This window comes from Channa argus, chromosome 24 (genome assembly GCF_033026475.1).
Source record: "Channa argus isolate prfri chromosome 24, Channa argus male v1.0, whole genome shotgun sequence".
NCBI classification, from domain to species: Eukaryota; Metazoa; Chordata; class Actinopteri; order Anabantiformes; family Channidae; genus Channa; species Channa argus.
Genome location: NC_090220.1, coordinates 8465149 through 8486838, shown reverse-complemented (window position 1 = coordinate 8486838; position 21690 = coordinate 8465149). Strand labels below are relative to the sequence as shown.

The 21690-nt window shown below is 39.4% G+C and overlaps 1 protein-coding gene across 1 annotated transcript in view; it reads right to left on the bottom strand.

Annotated features, from left to right (window-relative positions):
• pknox2 (pbx/knotted 1 homeobox 2) overlaps positions 1 to 21690 on the bottom strand; it is an 89734-nt gene that overhangs the window by 5850 nt on the left and 62194 nt on the right. Inside the window, exons 4-13 of the mRNA XM_067494913.1 lie at positions 20987 to 21158; positions 19591 to 19776; positions 19321 to 19456; positions 17424 to 17521; positions 9757 to 9876; positions 9449 to 9525; positions 8872 to 9050; positions 7635 to 7896; positions 925 to 1087; positions 502 to 694 (exon numbers count right to left, since the gene is read on the bottom strand). Of these exons, the coding sequence (XP_067351014.1) occupies positions 502 to 694; positions 925 to 1087; positions 7635 to 7896; positions 8872 to 9050; positions 9449 to 9525; positions 9757 to 9876; positions 17424 to 17521; positions 19321 to 19456; positions 19591 to 19776; positions 20987 to 21158 (1586 nt within the window). The remainder of the gene's footprint in view (positions 1 to 501; positions 695 to 924; positions 1088 to 7634; positions 7897 to 8871; positions 9051 to 9448; positions 9526 to 9756; positions 9877 to 17423; positions 17522 to 19320; positions 19457 to 19590; positions 19777 to 20986; positions 21159 to 21690) is intronic.

The window sequence follows — 21690 nt, the reverse complement described above, 5'->3', positions numbered from 1 at the left end:
GTTATTACAAGATCAACTAAACATAGTTTGGGCCGACTGTGGCGCAAGAAGGTAGAGCGGTTGTCCACCAATCTCACAGTTGTTAGTTCAATCTTCAGTCACATGATAACTGAAGTGTCCTTGAGCAAGACACTGAACCCCAACTTAGTTGCTCCCGGTGAGCGTTGGCCAGCTGTATAGCAGCTCCCCTATCAGTGTATGAGTGTGTGAGTGAGTGTGAATGGGTGAGTAAGAAGCAGTGTAAAGCACTTTGAGTGCCAACAGGTAGAAAAGTGCTATATAAGTGCAGAACATTTACCATTTCATATAAAGAATAGGTGATTTAAGGACAAACTGTACACATTTACCATACAGAGGATTTACCATACACAGTGAAATAGTTTTGTTGAAGACCACAATGCCAAAATACAAGCACAGAATAAAAAATTACCACTTATGAATATAGGGTATAATTAGGGGCAAAAGAATATAAAAATAGTCTGGAGGCAGACAGCTGCTCACCCAGGGAGATCTCGCGGGCAAAGGCCATGCTCACGAGCATCAGTGGAAGGCCAACAGACACAAACTTGATGACCTTGTCCAGAGGAAGCTCCAGCTCCAGGTGGCTGATGCGGTTTATCCCAGAGCTGTCCTGCAGAAGGGCATCAGATAGCATGGCCTTGGCCGCTGCCTGGGCGATGGACATTTTGAACACCTACCAAGTGATAAGAAAAAGGCAGTTTTTTTTGACACAGTTGAGTAAGGTTGGAAGATACTGTGTGCTCTCTGTACTGTAAGTACAAATCACTGCTCATGACCTTTGCCACACTTCATTGTCCTTCTTTGCATCTTAAGTTAAATTCCATGTGAGTCTTCAGCAATTAAGAAAAAAAAGAGTAATGGGTTTTTATTTCCAAATAAGTAAGAAAGCTATAATCATCTCACCTTTAGTTTCCCAGCTTTCTCTGGTGATCCTATTAGAAAATATGTTTGCACATCCAAAGACTCTGTAAAGGCCTGCAGTGTTGGAAAGCTCCTTATGTATTCAGGGAGGGCCTTCGTAAATGAGAGGTTGGATCTGGGCTGGACTGGGCCGAGCTGGGTCTGACTTTAATTACATAGAAGACATCTGGGAGCATGTAGGCGCCCAGATGGCACAGACTGTAGCAGACCTCCAATATTCAACACTAGGCCATGCAATTTTGGCTGTGTGTGTGTATATGTATGTGTGTGTGTGTGTGTGTGTGTCCGTGCGTGTGTATGTGTGCGTTCGTGTGTGTGTTTGCGTGTGTGTGGGCACGCGCGTGTGTCCGCGCGTGTGTATATTTGCGTTTGTGTGTGTGCACACGTGCGTGTGTGTTAGTGTGTGTGTGTGTGTGTGTGTGTGTGTGTGTGTGTGTGTGTGTGTGTGTGTGTGTGTGTGTGTGTGTGTGTTTTCTGTGTGTGCGTGCGTGCATGTGTTTCTCTGTTGTGTCCCGATGTGATGCATGGTAACTGTGGCCCACTTCAAAACAGTGAAACATTGGCAGTGGCTTTTTCAGCCTCTGTCATTCTGAAGACTATTTTTACTTCAGTTCAGCCTCAGAGCTACAGTTAAACCATGTGCCATACAACATACAACAACATACAGAGATTCTTAAGTTTCTGACTTTTGCAGTACATGTGTTTGAGTAACTAACAGTGTGGAAAAGTTTTATCTGATTAAGTGGATCTGATGTAAAGTAATGGAGAAGATGCACTAGATCAGAGAACATAAGCATTTTTGATTTAGAGCATGTTTGTTGCTGTAAATTAAGGGAAATGATATAATGTCATTGCACTTTACCAAACCTAAAATGTTTGGTTTTGGTAAAAACAAGAGCACAAAACGCTTGTGTTACATTCTATTCTGCCCTTTTGTTTGCCGTGTGACAGATGCTGTGCAAATGAAAGGGCAGGACACCGCCAAGACGTCCTTCTTTCACTGTGTAGCATAGCTAAAATTAGAACATTTCTGTTCGTGGTAGACGAAGAGAAATTAATTCATCTTTTTGTTTCATCCAGACTCCTAATGTCCTGATGTGTTATTTTTAGGCCTGCAACATGCTAATACTTAAAGTCTTTAAATAGTCTACAATGGTGCAACTACCATTTTATCCAGATAATTGGACCACATCACAGTCTTAACTTCTTTTTATTGGCTCACTGTGAATGTCAGGACTCCCTCATACCTTTTCTGATCTTTTTAAACCATATATTCCTGATCCTGTGCTCTCCATTCTCAGAATGCAGGTCTCCTGTCTGTCTTCAGAGGTTAAAGAAAAAAAAAAGTTGGCTGCAGGGTCTTTTCCTATCATGTCCTGTTCTTCTGGAATAACTTGCCTGCTGGCATCATGCAGTCTGACTTAGTAGAGGTTTTTCAATCCAAATTTAAAACTCATTTGTATGCCTTGACTTTCAGTTAGTAGCTTAAAAACAGGTTATAACAGGGTTTTTTACCTAGAGGGTCTAAGGGGGTGTAATTAGTTCAGTTTGATCAGAAAGTCTTCTTCTCCAGGATTAAAAGTTCCTCTGGTGTATTGTAACAGCGTTTCCCACAGCAAGGCCAAAGCCCCTGGAAGCTTAAACAAGGTTGCCTCCCAATTTCCGAACCCGCTCCATTTCTGACACTCATTCCTTACTAAGTGTATTCATATATAAAAAATCACTGCAGCTATAATATAAATGGAAGTTACTGCTTTTTGTAGCAAGCAAAATAAACAACCCACTTGCACAGCCCCAATTCTGGGTCATGGCTGACCTGAACCTCATGTTAGAACTATTTCCCAGAACTAATTTTAAAGCCTGGTTCCTGTGATGAAAACACAGGCAGAAGAACTTAGCTCCACAAAAGGTTCCTGGTCCTCAGCCCAGTGTTAACAAAAAGGAAGTTTTCATTTTCTTGTCCAGTCTGTAGCAAACTCTGGCAAATTTGAGATTTGGGAGTTGGCTTTACTGAATGAATAACATCTGATTTGATTCAACAGCATTCAGTCAGCATCCCTAACTGTCCACCTGATACATGAAAGTCGAGTTTCAAGCTTTTTGCCCTATTTGCCATTTGCCTGTGTGTTGCACTGTGATGTTGGCAATAAATATTTAGTGTCAGACTAGAATAACAAATCTTTATGCTGGAGACATTAAGGGAACCAAAACTCTGCAGGAAATACACAAGTCACCACATTAACACTAGCTGGTGGTTTTAATGTCATGGTGCTCAAGGGTCAGCAGAAGTATTTAGTGATACCACAAAGAGATGCAAATTAACAAAAGAGACATATAAGGAAGAAAGTGGAGGATGCCACCCTGAGAGGTTCCCCAACACTGTCCTATCTGTCTCCTTATCAGTCCATGCAGAACTGTAATTTTGGTATGAGATGTTGACACACTTGAGACACTGATTCTCATAAGTGCAAGTAAATGGTAAATGTTCTGCACTTATATAGCCATTTTCTACCTATTGGCACTCAAAGCCCTTTTAACTGCTTCTCATTCACCCATTTTCACTCACAATCACAAACCAATGGGGGAGCTGCTATGTACTGGGAGCAAGTAAGTTGGGGTTCAGTGTCTTGCTCTAGGACACTTTAACTTCTGTTTTCATGAGATGCAAGTGCAAGAAAGAACAGAATTTGTGGTAGATTTCTGTTTACAGCAGTTTTTTGAATACTGTGAGAGAGGCTGCAGAGGCATCAGACTTTGTTAGCTCGTTCCACCATTGTGGGGTCACTGACTTGAAGAGGTTTGCTTTGGTGTCTTTTGTGAGGTGCTTGGACTACCAGATGGTTTTATTGGCGGAGACTCATTCGTCCTGCACAGAGATTGATATGTTCAAGAACGATGAAATAAGGTAAAGAGATATAAGGCTAACACAGCACCTACCTCAGCTGTAGCTCAGTGAGTAAGGCCGTCGATCCCCGGTCTATGTGGCTATGTGTCGAAGTGTCCTTGGGCAAGACACTAAACCCCAAGTTCAGGTGAGCACCTTGCAGGGCAGCCGCTGCCATTGGTGTGTGAATCTGTGTGTGAGTGGGTGAATAAGAAGCAACATTGTAAAACGCTTTGGATAAAAGCGCTATATAAGTTGCCGTTTACCATTTACCACCTACCTGACTGATGTAGTATTGTGTGGAGGCCATCTTATCTTTTTATGTCCCCCCCCCCCGTTTTGGCTTCATCACTATATCAACATTTTTCCACATACAAATACCTGGATTTCAGTTTTCTAAGTGACCTGTCACCTGTGACCTTTCAAGGATGCATGACCAAAGTTACCTCATCATTTATTTAATGTCCTATTTTTACATGATCACATGTATGAAAATAATTATTAAAGCACACCATTCCTGTCTTATAAAGTACTGTGTTCATTAAAGCCTGAACCCTGCTAGCAGGAGGTGAACAACTGCAACAGCTGGACTTTGGGGTAAATAAAAAAATTACACCGGTAAATGATTTGTGGCCAGCGCTCTTGCTAAAGTTAATGCCATCCCATGATAGATTTAAACGCCTACATTGGCTACAGTATGGGGTGGATTATTTTATTTACCTTTTATCCTGCTTGATCTCCAACTGGTGCTCTTACAGTTTAGACAGGACCACTGGCTACTCTGCCCACCTGACCTGCTGTACAGAAACGCCTGTGTGGAATAATTACAGAACTGTTGTGATACCCATAGTTTCAAACAAGTTCTTTTTAATTGACCGCATTTGTAAATATGGGTGATTTCCCTCCCACATATGAGAACTCTGGAGCCAACTTCAGCTGTATCAAGTGCCCAATCACCTCATTGCACGTTGCCTACGCCTAATATTTAAAACCCTGCGTGGCCACTGCAATTCATATTCCTCCTCCCAGGAAATGTGGCTGAAGGAGCAGAAAAGTATACACAAAAGCAGATATTTAATAAGTGTTGCTGCAATTAAAGTTTGACCTTTTTTAGTGGGGCACAAAACAATGCAGGAATGCAATTATGCTCAAGCGTACAGGCTGTGTGCAAAATTTAAAAAATACAATGTGGCTCGTGCAGCAAACACCCACAGCAGTGATTAGCATTTGCTCCTACAGAGCAGAATTCACATTTCAAAAGTTGAAACCCTGTAGTCAAAACGCTCTGTTGGGTTCTTTTATGGAAGCTGACTGAAAAGGTGGGAGTGTGTTTGGGTGGGCGTCTTCCAGAAAGTTAAATCACAGGCTAGAGTGCTAACCCGTGGGTGGGACACTACCCATGTGACAGGAACATGTGGGAAGTTAAACCAATATTTAGACTGCTAACTCTGTAATTTGGAAATATGTTACAATGAAGAAGGGCTTGAAAGTGTCTCACACACACACACAGCTCTGTTCTAATACTGGCTTACATATGTGTAGCAGGGAACAATGCTTAAGTTAATTGTTTCAAGTTTTGTTGTGCTCAGTTTTTTTCTAACATTATAAATCAACTGCCTACTTCCTGTGAATTGAGCTGGTAGAAGTACACAAACTCAACACTCAAGTAAAAGTACAATTACTTGCTTAAAAATCAAATGTTCTATAAGAAGAAGAAGATAAAATCACATTATTTCCTTACAAATGGCAGCTGAGTAAAGGTAACATGACATTAAAGTATTTGATTGTTACTCAAAATTGGGTAAATATACTGTAATTACTTGCCACCTTTGTCTCGAGATGTGTTTTTATGATTAAAAATATTCAGAACGTTCAGGTCACCAAGTCAAAATAAGTACCTTCACATGTTTTAATTATTAAAATTGGTCTATTGAAACACAATAGATTATGACAACAAAGTGTACAAATGAAATAGAAATATTTCCTATTGTCTGTCACTTCCTCTGGAAGATCCATTTAATATTAATAAAAAAAACAATCAAGAAAAGAATATTAATGAGCAACGTACTTCACAATGAACAATCAAAACATTCAATATAACAGTTTTTTCTTTTTCTAGACATCTTCACATTAAAAACAAGTGACTCCATTTGGGTGTTGTTTAGTACAAAACAGAGAGCTGAAAATGTTTCACAGTTTCTTCAAAATCCTTCACATAAAATGGAAAGAGATGTTACTGCTGAGTTTATTTCGTTTTTCTTAACCTCTCTTTCTCGTTTTCCTCAAAATTGTCTTCTTCCTTGAAAAGTGAAGTCAGTAAATGACACTGGCTCTGTCGGTCAGGGATTCCATAGTTATTGGCGTGTGATTTCATTTGATGCTTAGATGTGAGTGGGATAATCTGTGATGGCATTTGGCAGCAGGGCTTGCCATGTTCCTACTGTGAAAGAATAGTTCACGGTCACAAAAATACAAAGGCGTTTGTGTAAGAGTTGATGGTCGAAGTCAAGTACGTGCAAGGCCACCAGCTATTTTAACAGCCTTACACAGAAAGCTAAAAAATCTGTAGTGTATGCAGATAAAGTTCTCACATTGTCCTTTTAGCTACCTTCTGAGGCCATGCAAAAAAGAAAAAGAAAAAAAAGAATAAATGTGCAAACTTTCAACACCAGAATGCAAACATATGAAAAATCCAATATACTGTACATACTACATGTGCAGTCAGTATACACTGGTTTACTACAGGTTTTTTGCTCATGGGAGAGGACAAAAATAGAGTTTCAAAAGTCATGCTAGAAAGAATTTGCTGCAGCAATGAGTCAAGTGTTTCACTCATGAGGAAGAAACATGTCAAATGAGAGTGTTGTTCAACCTGAGAACCTATGAGTCATTTAAAAAGGCGTGGATGATGTCCCAGCAGTGGGAGCCAACAGTCGCTTCTGCAAAGATCTGGACAGTATTGCACCTTTTTTTTTCTCTTTATTTCTACTTTCTTTTTCCTCCTCACTTTTATTTTAGGAAGTGAAATGACACATTAACTGCAAAGTTAGTGGACTGCTATTAGCTATTTTGTACTCTCAGTCATATGACGTGAACAGAAAAGAGGAAAAAGCTGCAGCCCTTTTCTTTGACTTCTGGAAAAGGACTAAGGCCACCATTAAAAAAAGAAAAAAACATTTTTCTCTCTTACCTGACCTCAAAATTCTACTTTATTTTGTCTCAATAATCTCTTTAAACTCAGAATTCTACCTTTCAACTCCCATAGACGTTTTTTAAGGTGGCCTAATATTTTTTCCACAGTAACTTATGTCAAGTTGCCAAAATATTTGAACATTCAATTAAGTTGTTTTTTACACATACAGTCCAAAATTGTCACTGTGCAAAGATTTGTAGATTTGGATGCATGTGCAACTATTCCACACCCTCATTCTCCTATCCAGCAGTCACGTCAGCAAACTGTGGGACAATGATTTAAACTGTTGGTAAGATTTTAGTTTCTGTGCCATTTCTTTCCATAAATAACAAGAGCTATAGAATTTAAAAATGTGCTACTATCCAAATATTCCTGGAGCTCACTGCATGAAAACAGATTGTAATAAAATGAAATAACATATTATTCATTGTCTATAATCATGATGGTCATTGTGTCTAATTAGGCTCTGCAGGAGAGTCTCTGATAGATCGGGAGGAAATCTAATACGCCCTTAACTGCTCTAAAGAGCTACACAGCATTAAAGCCGTCCTATTTGAGTTTGAATGAGGCTGTAGTAAGTGAAAAAGTGAGGTCAAACTTCATGTAGTCCTCCTCTATTCCAGGTCCTCACTGTGCTCCATGCTCAGGTCTCTCCTTCCACCTCCTACATTTGTCATTTGACGGCCCCTGTGATTTTCCTCCTCCCCGTCATCCTCTTCCTCTTCCTCTTCCATTCCCTCTTCCTCTTCCTCCTCCTCCTCTTCTTCTTCCTCCTCGGTGCCATCCATGGAGTCGTCGGCTCCCAGCATGGCTTGCTGCATGGCCAGGGTTGCTGAGTCTGAGGACAGCGACTGGAGGCTGTCCATACTCAGTGTGTCTGTGGGCAGGCAGGAAAATAAAGAGGGCTTAGGATTTGTCATAGTTGGAATCATATAAGTGGTTCTAAAAAATATATTTATTTGTATATTCTAAATCTGATAGGTCTGCTCCAAGGAAGCTCCAGTTGGGAACAATTTGGTAAAGACACAATTGAAAGAAAGTGGTGTGTCCTATATTTCTATGTGACTTTACACCAAAATTTCTTGAGAAGACACGTAAAACTCTAATGCATGTTGAGTTTTACCTCTGTGACTTTGCTATACATAATTCTTATGTGTTATACTGTATCCATGGAAACAGGAGTTTTAATGGCATTAGGGGAACCCTAGTTAATTAAGTTTGAATTATACATGCACTTAATTTACAGTTCTCTAAATCTCTAATTTAGGTGTAGTGCATATGTATGCAGACCTTTTTTAAGTACATTCCATGAACATAATGTTTGATTCTGTAGCTAATTATAATTAATAAAGCAAATGATAAATGTTTGAGACAGTAAAAAGAAAATAATAATAGTTGATTTGCAGGTGTCTGATCATATATCAGAATGTATGAAGTTGGGCTTTTTGACTTTTCCTATAATAATAAACAATTTATTTGTAAATGACATGCTGCCTAGAAGCTGAGCCTTAATTGTGAGTTTTAGATGCTTGTGCCCTTAAAGTTGTTCAGTAAAATTTGTTTAAAACCAAACACTGCTGTCAGATGACACACAGAGCTCTGTTTTATCAATGATAATGTATGTAGAGCTTACCAAACAGCTAAATAAATGTAAGCAGTTTGGTAGTATTTTACCAATTCAAAGAATGCAAGTGTCAACAGTGACCCCTTGTGGTAAAGATCTTAATAGGCAGGCTAAATTAATAAGCATGCATGAGTTTAATTGCCAAGCAAAATTAGAAACCCAGTGTAGAGAAAAAAAACGGTTGGTATGTTTGTGTTTATTTCTTGGAAAATTTTAGTTTTGGCATACTGTCTGAGTTGTTTCCTGTTTGAGATCTGTGCGTCTGCAGAACTCCAGCCACGATGGAGTCTGGCCAGAAGCGCTGTGTGGGACGGTGCTGCGACTTCATCTTCTTCGCTTTAGGAGCTGGATCTGGGTTGCTGGCATCCAACATTGGCTGGAGGATACGCCGACGTGCATTGATGAACCTGGGAGGGCGAGGGAAACATGGGACACAGACATAGATTGAGAAGGCTGGAAGTAGTCTGGGGGATAGAGATTGAGATTATTAAACATATTTGTAGATAAAATACTGTATGATGGAACAGGGTAGTTTAAAATAATTTCAAGTCTCTTCTATTTACAAACAAATCTCTTTCCACCAAAACAAATATTTAAAAAAAAGAGGTTTCATATGTACTATATACATCAGACCACGAGATGGCGTCATGGTGCCAGTAATGTTCAAGGGAGCTCCAGTACAAGTCCAACTTAAGCAAAACCTCTGTTCATATTTTGTTAGAAAGTGATGTTCTGTTAACACATGCACATGAGGATTTTGTGGCTCTGAGACTGGCATTTGTCTTGCAGGAATACATCATCTTACCAGTTGTTCACTTGCAAAAGGGTTAGACTTGTTTGTGCTGCAATCTGCCTTTTCTCATCTTCTGTAGGGTAAGGGTGCTGAAAGAAGGAAGAAAGTCTTAGTGTTCGAGCTGTTTCTTTCTTTAGTAGCTTAAATTTATCACATAATACCCCCTCACTGATTTTGACTTCTCATATTAGATGCTCAAATGTCGTAGTTCAACTAGTTGAAGTACCTTCCTTCCCTCTCTACTTCTGTATCTTGTACTTCCATAAATACTACCAAATCTGACCATTTCAGATTTCACCCACACACACATTCTGCCTCACCATAAGATGCTGAAAGAGCCAGGAGCGCATGATGTTGGTGGCATGTTTGGGCAGGACACCCCTCTTATTCTTAGACTTCTTGTCTTCGCTGTCCAACAGGGATGACAAGTCCACATTTACCTTCACAATAGAAACCAGGAATAGAAAGAGAAAGGAAGACAAGAAAATGAAAAAAAAAAAAAAAAAAGGAGGGATGGTAAGGCTTAGTTATTGTTGCCACGGAAACAAAGGGAGACTACCAATTACCTATCTTTTTTTCTGTGGCAAGGCAGAAATACCTCCTCAAGTGTCACCATGGTAACTGAGTTTGAATAATGATACTTAAAATGTAAAAAAAAAGCAGCCCTCTTGACTACGTAGAAACACAAGAGGGTCAGTCTGTTTAGCGCCTCAATGAGAAGTTTAAAGACTGCAGGAGCCGGACAAGTTTGCTGGTCAAAAGTTTGGATTTCACAGCTTGGTGCTGAATTAGAGAGCAGCTGGTACAAAGTGAGACTGTGTTTAGCTTCGCTCTTCAGTTGTGTTGACCTAAGCCTGTCTTTGTGTTCAGTGAGAAATCATTATTCAGATGTTATTGTTTGGAGTGTGAGTGCTGAAGGTATGAGATGCTTTCAGAGTATTGACAATCTTTGACAGCCTGCAGGGTACATATGGATATGGATGTATGTGTGTGAGTCCATGTTTTTCAGTGCAGCAGAGCCACACTTGTGTGGACTTACTCTTTTTAGTCTATTACTCTTGTGAGGACATTTAGGGGGGACTTCTCTGATTAGAGTCACTGTTGCATTAGAAAAGGGTCTGGATGTTCTAGAGAAAGGTAAAACTGCAAAGAGTGAAAAGATAAGTTTAAGAGCCATCAATATATTTTATAATAAGGCCTAAACCATGATTGCATCCTATTAACAAGTGTTGTGCTGATTAAGTTTAAAGCTGTGTCACAAAGCTTGGTTCTGTAAAACAAACTATTAACACACACACACAACATAGTGTAGATTATTTTACTAATTTCAACATAAACTACACCACTGCAAGAAATAGTCACTATGGCATCTTCAAAATATTCAGTATTTCTTTCTGTCTGAGGAATCTCCTTAGCCAGCTGTTAAAAGCTGTAAAATCTTTAACTTAATGAAACTTAATTAAAGCAAAAGCATGCTGGTGCTTTTAAAATATTTATTTACAGCTGAAGTGAGAAAAATATTGAAAGTTGGACTAAGTTATTTTATTTGGGTCTTGTTGTTGGCATGGTGAGTATCTCATTTCTCCATCCTCATGGCAGCTGTATTCTTCTTTAAGATTCCCAAGCCACATATGTTCAAAAACATATACAACTTTATATGTCTGATATGTAAATGTGAAAAAAGATAATTTCCCCAACTCAACCACTTAAAAAATTAAATAAAATCCCCAGAGTTATGAACCCATCTCAAAGTTATGCTTTATTTGTAAAATCTTTGAAAACTTGTGTATAAGTGACTTTATTAATTTAAATGTTAAATGTTCTGCACTTATATAGCGCTTTTCTACCTACTGGTACTCAAAGCACTTTACACTGCTTCTCATTCACCCATTCGCACTCACAATCACACAAACACACCGACGGGGGACGTGGTAGGCAGAGGGTTAACACTCACTGGAAGCAACTAAGGTGAGGTACAGTGGCTTGCTGTGGGAGGAACCAACTACTGTGCGGTCGGTGAAAGCTCTTCCTTGAGTCTTGGACAACGTAAATGGAAAAAAAACTATTCAATGAGCTGTTATTAGTTCTATACCTATAATTGTGGTTCAGTACGTGACCTTTTTCCTCCTAGTAGGTTGAGTAGGTTCTTATTATGTGACTTGGTGCATCCGACCATTGTCACAGTTACAAAAGAAAGCAACAAGCTTCTTAGCTGTATGTGGTTAGGTTTAGGCACAAAACATGCCCACCCATCAATACTGTCTTCCCTGCTTAAGCAGACATTTCTTTACTTTCCAACATGTCACCCACATACTAATTCTCTCATATATGTAGAATATAGTACAGTCGAGCTTAATCGAGATTTTGTTCTGAATAACACATTTTTTTCATCCATTACATATAGATAAAATGTGTGGTTCTGGTCCAGTGATCTGAAGGTTTCTCAAGGATCTATTTTGGAACTTGTCATTCTATGCTGATGATGTAGAGTTGTACACAGCAGTTTTAAAAAGACTTGGTTAGCCCTCATATCTGCCCATTGTAAAAGATTAGTCAGTGCCTAGGTTCATTTAATTTCCTGCAGTTAGATTAGGTTTGAGCACAGCTGAAGTCATCGTAATTGCATCAAATCAGTTGCTTAGTTTTCAAAATATTGTCTAAATTTTCAGATACATCTGAAGTCCAACAGCTTGAACAAATCATTCCAGTGTTGCATGGCTTCAAATCTGGACCACTGTGTTCAGATTCAAATAGCTGCAATTCACTCTTATTTTATGCCTCTGACTTCATTATACTGTCTTTGTTGTACTTTACACGTCCTGTAGATAACTCTAGTTATCGAAACAAAGGCTGAAGGCTGCTGGTTGTGCCCTGCTCATAGTTTAAGGTTGTTTTCAAACTTTGGTTTACTCAAATTAGAAGCAAAAAAACAGTTTTTAAAGTTGGTTTGTTTTTACTTGGTTCAGGTTCCTTTAACACAAACAAAGATCCAAGTGACAACCCAAAAGCATGAAGCCATGTGAGAATAGATCTGAACATAGAACATAGGAAGAAGACCCTGTGAACGAAACGCTGCTCTGCAACAATGCCACAATCGTGGCAATTACCTGGGTGAAACAGTATCTCATGCAAAACTCTGCAACAGGTGCTAAATGCACTTAGACAATTATGTTGCAAAGACAACCCTCCCTGAAACCTTGTAAAGAGAATGTGCTGTCAACTGGCTCTTAAGCTAAAATATACTCATTTTGACCAGGTTGAGCTTAGTTTACATAATCATCACACGCAAACAGTTGCAGGGTTTGTTTAAGACCACATTAAGGTTTTAGGCATGGTCATTTTTGTCCACATCACATTCAATGTCTATGCTTAGGCCTAACCAAACAAACTGCACCAAGGAGGAAAACAAACTGGAGTTCAGTTAAATCAAACTAAACAAGGTAGGTGTGATGTTAGCCTGTTCGGTTTGACTGATTCATTTTGGGCTAACTTACAGGTTAGGGTCATTCATTAAACCCACCTGGTGGTTTTGATGTGGTGCACAGGGGTCAGCATGGAAAGAATTTCATGCTGGTGGACATAATCTACAGGTGTCAGAATACACCGTGCAGCACAGTTTGATCCATCCATTATCTCTAACTGCTTATCATGTTTAGGGTCGTGAAGGGCTGGAGCCTATACCATCTATCACTGGACAAAAGGCAGTGTACACCATGGACAAGTCTCCAGTCTATCTCAGGACCAACACAGAGAGACATACACAGACAGGACGCCCATTCACGGTCACATTTACACCTAATTTAGATTCACCAATTAGCGTAACTTGCATGTCTTTGGACTGTGGGAGAAAACCAGAGTACCCGGAGGAAACACAAAAAACCCCCCCGCAAAACTACTCACAGAAAGGTCGCAGTCAGCCAGGGATTTGAACCAGGGACCTTCTACCAGTGAGGTGGCAGGTCTAAGCACTTCACCGCTGTGCTGCTCCCAAGCAAAACATAATTTGTAAATTTCTGTTCAAACCCAACCCAAAACCTCTGGGTACTAACTGGTTCCATCCAACTCGCTTTGAGTGTCCCCCCTCTAGGCTGTGTAGCTGCTGAATGGTCAGAGTGCTGCTAAAGAACTGATTCATTTTATACAGAACATATAGAAGAAGTACAGAGAGCTGTGTTGAAAAAAATACTTTATATGCACTTATATATGCAGAAGCCCCCTTAACCCACACAAAACCCTTAAAATACACATACAGACACACTCAGATCTGCCCTGATATTCCCCACACAAAACAAGGCTCATTACAGTTACAGCTGGGGGTGACATTGATAACTCTTCTGCTTGTCCTACCCCCCCCCTTCAATGTTCCAGGGGGGAAAAGCGAGGTTGAATTAATTGGTGGCACTGAGCTTGAGAGTGTGATTACTCAGAGCTTCTCTGTGTTCAATTCCCAGCCTGCATGTAGCACTCTGCCTCAGCTGGGTCACGGCTATTCACTGAGGCCTCCTTTAACTGTCAAGCACGGAATGACCTTCCTACAACTGATCCCTCTTCAGGCCAGCACTGCTGCACATAGAGCACCACCTAGATGCCCCCGCTCCCACTTTTTATTTATATCTATAGGCACAGGTCTCAGCAGTCATATTTTTCTGAGTGATGTCTACAAAAAGAAGAAATATGGAATCTTAGGTAAAAGTTTTTACATGTAGTCCTGAATAATAATTTAGCTATGTTTTGTGGCTGGAACACTAGTGTGTCGGCCTATTATTTAACCATTTGGTGTAATATCTCAGTCTAATGTTTGGACTTGTCTTTTATTTAAAGATTTTACTTTACCATGTGTAATTGTACTTGTACTCTTCTCCAATGCCAAACTCAATACCATGTTTATTTCACTTTGATGAAACTGTCTGTGGTTTGGAGCTGTTTTAAGAAGTCCAAGTGACAGCAAAGTAAACTAAAGCCGACTGCAAGCTCTGTCAGGAACTGGATATTAAAACTTGCCAGGGCAGTGATTCTCATCAAGATTATCTTTAACCAGTTTAATATAAACCAAGGGAGAGCTACAGTAAGAGCAGCTTTCCCCAAACTTTACCCAACTTTTTTCTAAATTGTTTTATATTTTTTCTCATTTATAAAATGTTTGCTGCCACCACATTTGTTTGGCACAAGAACCCAAAAATTTATTGTGGAATCTGCAGATTTGTCTACTTCAAAATGTTCAGTCTTCCAGAAATCTATGGCAGCTGGTGGAAACAGTGTTTAAGTGTGTCTAATCTTGAAAGTCTTAGTCTTCAGGTGTGTCCCCACTACTACTTGGATAGTGTCTGCCAGTGTCTCTCATTAGTTTACTGTACTGAATATTACTGTCCAGCAAGTCATACCGGAAACAGTTCAATACTCGTATAGGTACTTGGTATCAGAAAGTACTCAAATGTACTGTAAGTAATCGTACAGTTAATCAGTTTGAGAAAAAGTAGATCCCTACTTTTAATAAGTCAGCACAAATAATGCAGATCAGATTGTTTGTGGAGCAGAACAAAGACAAAGGTCCTGACCTAACAAGGGTTCATTTGCTTAATGTTCTCTCTCTCTTTCTGCCTTCTGCAGACAGAGAGTCTTGATACACTGAGGCATCCTTCAAGCAAGTGTTAAATAAACTCTGACACATCACACCGTTTAAATGTACTGTGCTGAGAAATTATGTCATCGTTCTGCGTAAGGTTTATTTTTAAATGAGAGCTTTGGTTTGCGCATGCACACACGCACACTTACACCTGACCTCACTCTGCCTGATTTCTCCGCCACCTCACCTGTTGTTCATCTGTAATTAGTCTGTGCAGCAGAAATATCTGTCACTTTGCCTGAGTCTCTGTTTGTCTGCTGTGCTTCACAGTATCAGTTGACCAGCCACCTTTTCTTTGTTTACCTACTTTTTCCCCCTTTGAGTTTCTTGTGTTTCTTTGAGTTTCTATTTTGAATTTTTCTTCTCCAGTTCTTTTTTTTCCCTGTGGACATTTAGTCTAGGATTTCCTGCTTATTGCTGACTCCTGCCTGGGCTTAGACAATACCTCCTATTTCTCCCATTTTTGTTTAAATAAACTATTACTTGCATTTTACCTGCCTGGTTCCGACTCCGCATTTGGATTCTACCTGCCTGATTTTGAGACAGATGAGTCTAAATACAAAATCATGTTTGTATATAACATGGCTGTCTACCTTAGTAGCTGTCTGTGTTGGACCATAACACGTTAATAGTCTTTGTTTGATTTAATAATGCCTTGCTGTAATTTTCCCCAGTAACAAATTGTGTAAAGTTACAAACACAATTTCAGTAATGGTACAGCTACTCGCTCCACAAACAACTTGTTACAATGTTACTTTTGTTGTCACCATGGCAAAGACTGTTTCAATCATCACACAGCACCATAAGCACTAAAGTGGCATGGAAAATTGAGGTCTCTATATTTAGTTGCTAGAAATGTCCTATTAGTTTTATTTTTGTCGGGATAAGCTCATTTTAACATGTAAATTCTCTGCAGTTAGTGGTACTGTAAATGTATTTTCACTGCAAAATACAATTTTAAATCAACTGAAACATTTGTTAAAACATTTCAAAAATGTAAAGTTCATGCATTCACCCCAACAAAGATGAGCCTGCTGAAACTGTGGGGGATGGCTGTAGCCCTTCAATGGTTAAACAACTAAAACTGAATTTAAATTCTCAACAGCAGCCTAACGAAGATTGTGGCTGCATATATGATGGATGATATGTTGCTCATTTCAAAAGTAATAACGAGTAATGCAATGAGTAATTTATTTTGAACAGAGTAATATTTAATAATACTTTTTGTGAATAATGAGCCTTACACTGATAGCTATAGTTTTATTGACCAATTTGTTTGTGACTTTTTTAATCTAACGGTAACCACCTTTTGCTTCAGGAAACCTTTGGCCGCAGTTTTCAAGTCCAGCTCCAAATTCAGCTTGTTTGAGGCCTGGGCTTTGAGACAGTCCAGAACAATAACCTTGCTGTCTATGAACAATTTCTGTGCAGTTCTGGCTGTATGCTTGGTCGTTGTTTTGCTGCAAAAACAACTCTTAAGTCACACTTCTCTTGCCTGCTGAAGATGAGTACTGTGTTTTTAATGTTTAGTATTTAGTTTCCTCCAAGGCGCATCTAATCTGATGGTCAAAAAGCTAATTTTTGGTCTCATCAAAGCATGATAACTTTTTTTTTTAATTGGATTAATTTATTAGATCACTTTTAAAAGATTCTGTTAAGTTTTTAAATTAATGTTAACATTGATAAAAAAAATTCAAACTTCCTAGGGTGGTGAATAGATTGTGTAGGTACTATAGAAAATGTATAAAGTTGTGTGGATGGACGAATAGTAGGCCAGAACTGAACTATGTATCTATGCAGTCAGTAAAATGTAACTAATAATAGACATGGTTATGAAGCTCATTCATCTCCACAAAAACTATACACTCAGAGAGCGGGAAAAAATCCATTGGATGTGAAAACTGATCTAGAATCTAAAGGAAATATTAAAACCACAAAAGTGTCCTTGTGTCATAAAAAATCTAATTCCAGGCATTCATGTGGGGTGACTGTTCCATCGCCTTTCATGGAGAGAAGATAAAACATTTGTGGTCATAACACTTCCTGCCCATAATGATCCCGCAGTACTTTACTCACATCTCTTCACATCCTAATGTGTGTGGCACTTTCTGAAGACCTTGTTTGACAGAATGTTGTTGAATAGTAGAAAAAATATGTTGCTGTGTGTGTGTGTGTGTGTGTGTGTGTGTGTGTGTGTGTAAATGGAAAAACTAAATCTGATCTGTGAGATAAGTTAGTGTTGAGTGGATGTCCTACATGACTTTGAGCTGCAGTTGATCCTCATAAGAACGCACAAAGGAATAAACATCATGTGACTAAACACTTTCCATTTCTGTGTCTCGGGGGGGCTTCAACTGCTTTTACCTGTGAGTTCTGGATCTGGATGGTTCCTGGTGGCAGCGCCTGCGTTAACACTTGCCCTTGTGGTGTCACCATGGCAACCGGCTGGTACAGGGTCCCACCTGAGGGGATAATTTGCCATCATAAGTATCTAGTGGCTCCAGCAGTTATTGGCAGCCACATCCTGCACCACCACCACCACCAGAGCATTATTACCTTTTTGCCACATGCAAAAACAAAAGAGTGCAAACGAGATGAAAAAGCTGAATTCAAGGTGCAATAATGTCCTTCAACCCAGGGAAAAAGAAAAGCATGTTTTTGCTGCTGGCTTAATTAGCCTTGATCAAGACACTCTTATCACAGTCTGTTTGAGCTCTTCAGTGTGTAGTGATCAAAGGCAGAGACATTGATTTATTTTGGGTTAAAAGGGATTTCCAGAGGGCAGGATTAACATTTCACTGTACAGACTTCACATTATAAAAACCTTTCAACCCAGCATAGTGCAGGATCCATAGTATGGCTCTCTGTCACACACAAATCAGTCACAAGCTGTAAAACAAAGATTCAAAATGCAGTATAATGGCTCTTAATTCCGAATGCTGTGTGCTAAATGAATGATATGCCTGAAATCAACATAATGCAGATTCCATGATGCACTTAATGTTGCAGAATCACTGAAAAACTGAAAACGAATAAACACCAAGCATGGTACAAAAACAATAATTCCATTGCTTTACACCTCATGCTTCAGTATACAGTATGTTTGCTTGTTATGACCTTCTAAAACTGTTAAATCAAACCAATTACTATAATTAAACATTTGCAAGGTAGTTTACAGCAAGAAGAAAGATCACAATGTTTGTGTAGTCTTGCCTTAAGGCTGCAGAGTGTACAGTAAGTCACTTTTAGATCACGGTCGCAAATACTAGTCCCAGATTGACCGTTGCTCATGAACAGGGGTACATCTGCAATTGCTTACAAACTAAGGCTAATACTTGGCATCCGAAGCCAAAGAAGCAATTAATATTACAGGAATGATCCTGCGTAGTTTTATTTCTCACACTGAAGATTATCATTAACAGCAGCACTGAGTCTATGATGTAATCTCAGGTTTCTCTCAGTCTTGTCTGATGTGGTCTGCAGTCTAACCACAAACAAAACTCAGCGGGGTTGCACCAAAGTTTTATTTTGAAATCAATATTTATGCTCAGTTTTCTTTCCATGTGCCAGTCAAAGTTTGCAGAAACAAAGTGTGTGTGTGTTGAACTACAAGTCTGCATTTTTTAAAGTGTCTGTAGGAAAAACTAAGGTTAAAAGCTTTTGAGACATTTTAATGATAAACTGAAGATAAGGCAGCAGTGGATCAGTTAGTAGAGTGGCCACACATGAACCATAGGTTTGCGTCCCACTCTCCCCAACCGAATAGTGCGGTGTCACTGGTCAAGACACTGAACCCCAAACTTCCCATCCTCAGCCATGCTGAGTGCCGGTCCCAAGCCTGATAAAAACTGGGGAGGGGTTGCATCAGCTAGGGCATCCGGGGTAAAAATGTGCGAAATCAACATGCGGAACAATGATTCGCTGTGGCGACCCAGAACTTAAGGGATAAGCCAAAAGAAAGAATAGAGATAAAACAGTAGAGATGCAAAACTGGGTGCATTGTGAAATTGTGACTGATGCTCTTTAATATAGATGCTCCACACTCTGTGTCAAATGAAACTGTCTGACCAAAACAAACTAAAGTATCATAGAAATTGAGGTTTTTGACTTTAAATGATCTAAATTTAAATTAAAATAAACATTCAATAGCCACAATGCCTCATTTTTTTTTAAGTGGAAACAACTAAAACTAATACGAGGCAAAATGCTTCTTACATGTGTCAGTCAGTGTGTTTATTTGTGTGCATAATCTCATGCTTACCCGACACCACTTGGGAGTTGATGGTAGTCATGGCAACATTGCCCTGTTGCAGTCCCCCGGCGGGCACCACAATCCCTGAAGGGTTAACAGAGCTGGAGACAGAGGTCATGGATGGAGAGGAGGTCTGAATTAGTTCCTGGGGGATCACAGAGAGACACTAATGAGCAAATATAAAGAGGTGGCCCTACTGTTTGTGAATGGGAACACTCAACAAAGTCTACTTGGTGAAAAATGAGGTGTGTCAGAAAAGCTACTCAGAAAAGACAATACCTGCTGCATGCTGAGGCTGGTGTGTGATGGAGAGTAGGGTCCTCCTAAGTCATTGCGGAGAAGGTTGTCGCTGTGCATCTTGGTCTTCAGGCAGGTGATGTAACGGTTGCAGAAATCCTTACAGAGCTCATTCACCTTCTCTAACTCCAACAGGTGGATCCTCAACACCTGAATGGCCTTTACCATCTAAGAGAAGCAGACCATAAAACTGATTACATGTAAAACACACTACAACAAACTTTAAAACTTTATTTTAAAGGCTTTTGTTCCAAACAACTCCATTCCCCAAGCCACAATCTCTCCGCTGTATTGATGTACTAGGTAATAGTTTTATTGTATTGCATACTGCCTTAAGTGGAAATGTAATGTGTGTGTGAACAGGATGCAAGAACAAATCATTTACAACAATAATGGCACAAACTGGAAATCAAGTAAACTGGTTAAATATTAGAAAGGTATCCATCAGTGTCAACTGCATCCAAAGATTTTATTGATGTTTAGTTGCTAGGAAACACTCTGTGACTAGGTTTATGACCTATATTATATTTTTCTATAAATTAACTACACGTATTTAAAAAACAAAAGCAGCGAATGGCATGGGAAACAAACTTGAACATTGCTTGTTAGAAACTGTCAAATCATTAGAAGGCCTAAATGGAGTCAAATGCACTAAACTAGCAAACAATCGGAGCTTGAGGCTGTTGCGAGTCATTGAAGTTTTAATACTAGGAATTAGTTCCGTTTAACGTCCAGAATCCATAAAATTCTCTTATCTGAACATCAACAGCCCGGCTTGTCTCCGCTCTGTGCAGCACACTGTGGTGCACTCCCTCAAAGTCACCACTGAAGGTCAACAGAATGGACAGAAAAGTGCTTGGCCAAGAGGAGATAAATCAGCTAATTAAACTGCGCTCCCTTAATCAAGGGACCAGTAAGTCTTTTACCCATCGCAGCCAGTCAGGCCCAGTGTAACATTACTGCCACGTGGAAGAGTTAGTGTCCTCTGGGATTGATGCCCCGCACCCAGTACCTCATAAAACACACAGATGCAGGGTTAATTGACTGTTCAGCATTTGTCCCCAACGTTCTGAGTACTGTAATGACGAACACTTTTTTCCTTTTTTTTTTTCTAGTCTTTGTCTCTGTCTGGCTTCAGAACCTCACGCTTTTTTCAGTGAACATGATCGGCACCCTCCGTCTCTTAATTTGTAATTACTACTAGTTGTTGAACAAGGGGAAGTGCAGGTGTAGGATGGGGAAGGTAAAAAAAAAAGGAGGGAAGGATTAAAAGTACAAAAGTAATGATGGAATGTTACTGCATGTTACTTTCAGCTGAAATGCACAAATTGGAGTATTGGTTGTTATTTATTAATGATTTTGGTAAGGGTTGGCTTACCAAGTTGTCAAGCTCTGGATCTTCACTGAAGAAAGGCTTGTGTTCTTGCTCCTGCTGGTGCACAAAGGTTTCAATGTCCACATCAAAACTGGCTGACGTAATGCATTCAGATCCCTGTGTGGCCTGTTCGCACTTCTCAAACAACAACGCCAGCAGAGGGAACAGCGGATGTCTGTAGAGAGACAGAGGTACAGCTGACATTATATCATACAGAAGGTTGTGTATGAGCAAAATCTGGAGTGGATTAACTGCACTTCTAATATACCCTCAGAGGATATCTAATGCATTTTGGTATTGTATGCTGCTACTTATTTTTGTTACCTTTGTCTACATTTCCCAGTAAAACTTTCCAAAACTCCAAAGAAGTGATGTGAACTTGTCTGTGTGTGTGTGTGTGTGTGTGTGTGTGTGTGTGTGTGTCACTTTCAATCAGAGCTGAAGAAACAATATAGTAATTCAAATTATAACTATTAAACAAAAAAAAGTATAAACAAATGTGTAAAAAGGCATTAAAATAACTTCCATTGTTACCAATTGCAACATTAAAGTGGACATGAATGCATCAGTAATTTATAATATGTAATAATATACTACAATATAAAATGAGCCATTACGTATAATGAGTACTCTTACTTTTGTTCAAGTATTTGTTGCACTAATAGTTTCATACTTTTATATAAGATAACATCATAAACCTTTTTTGA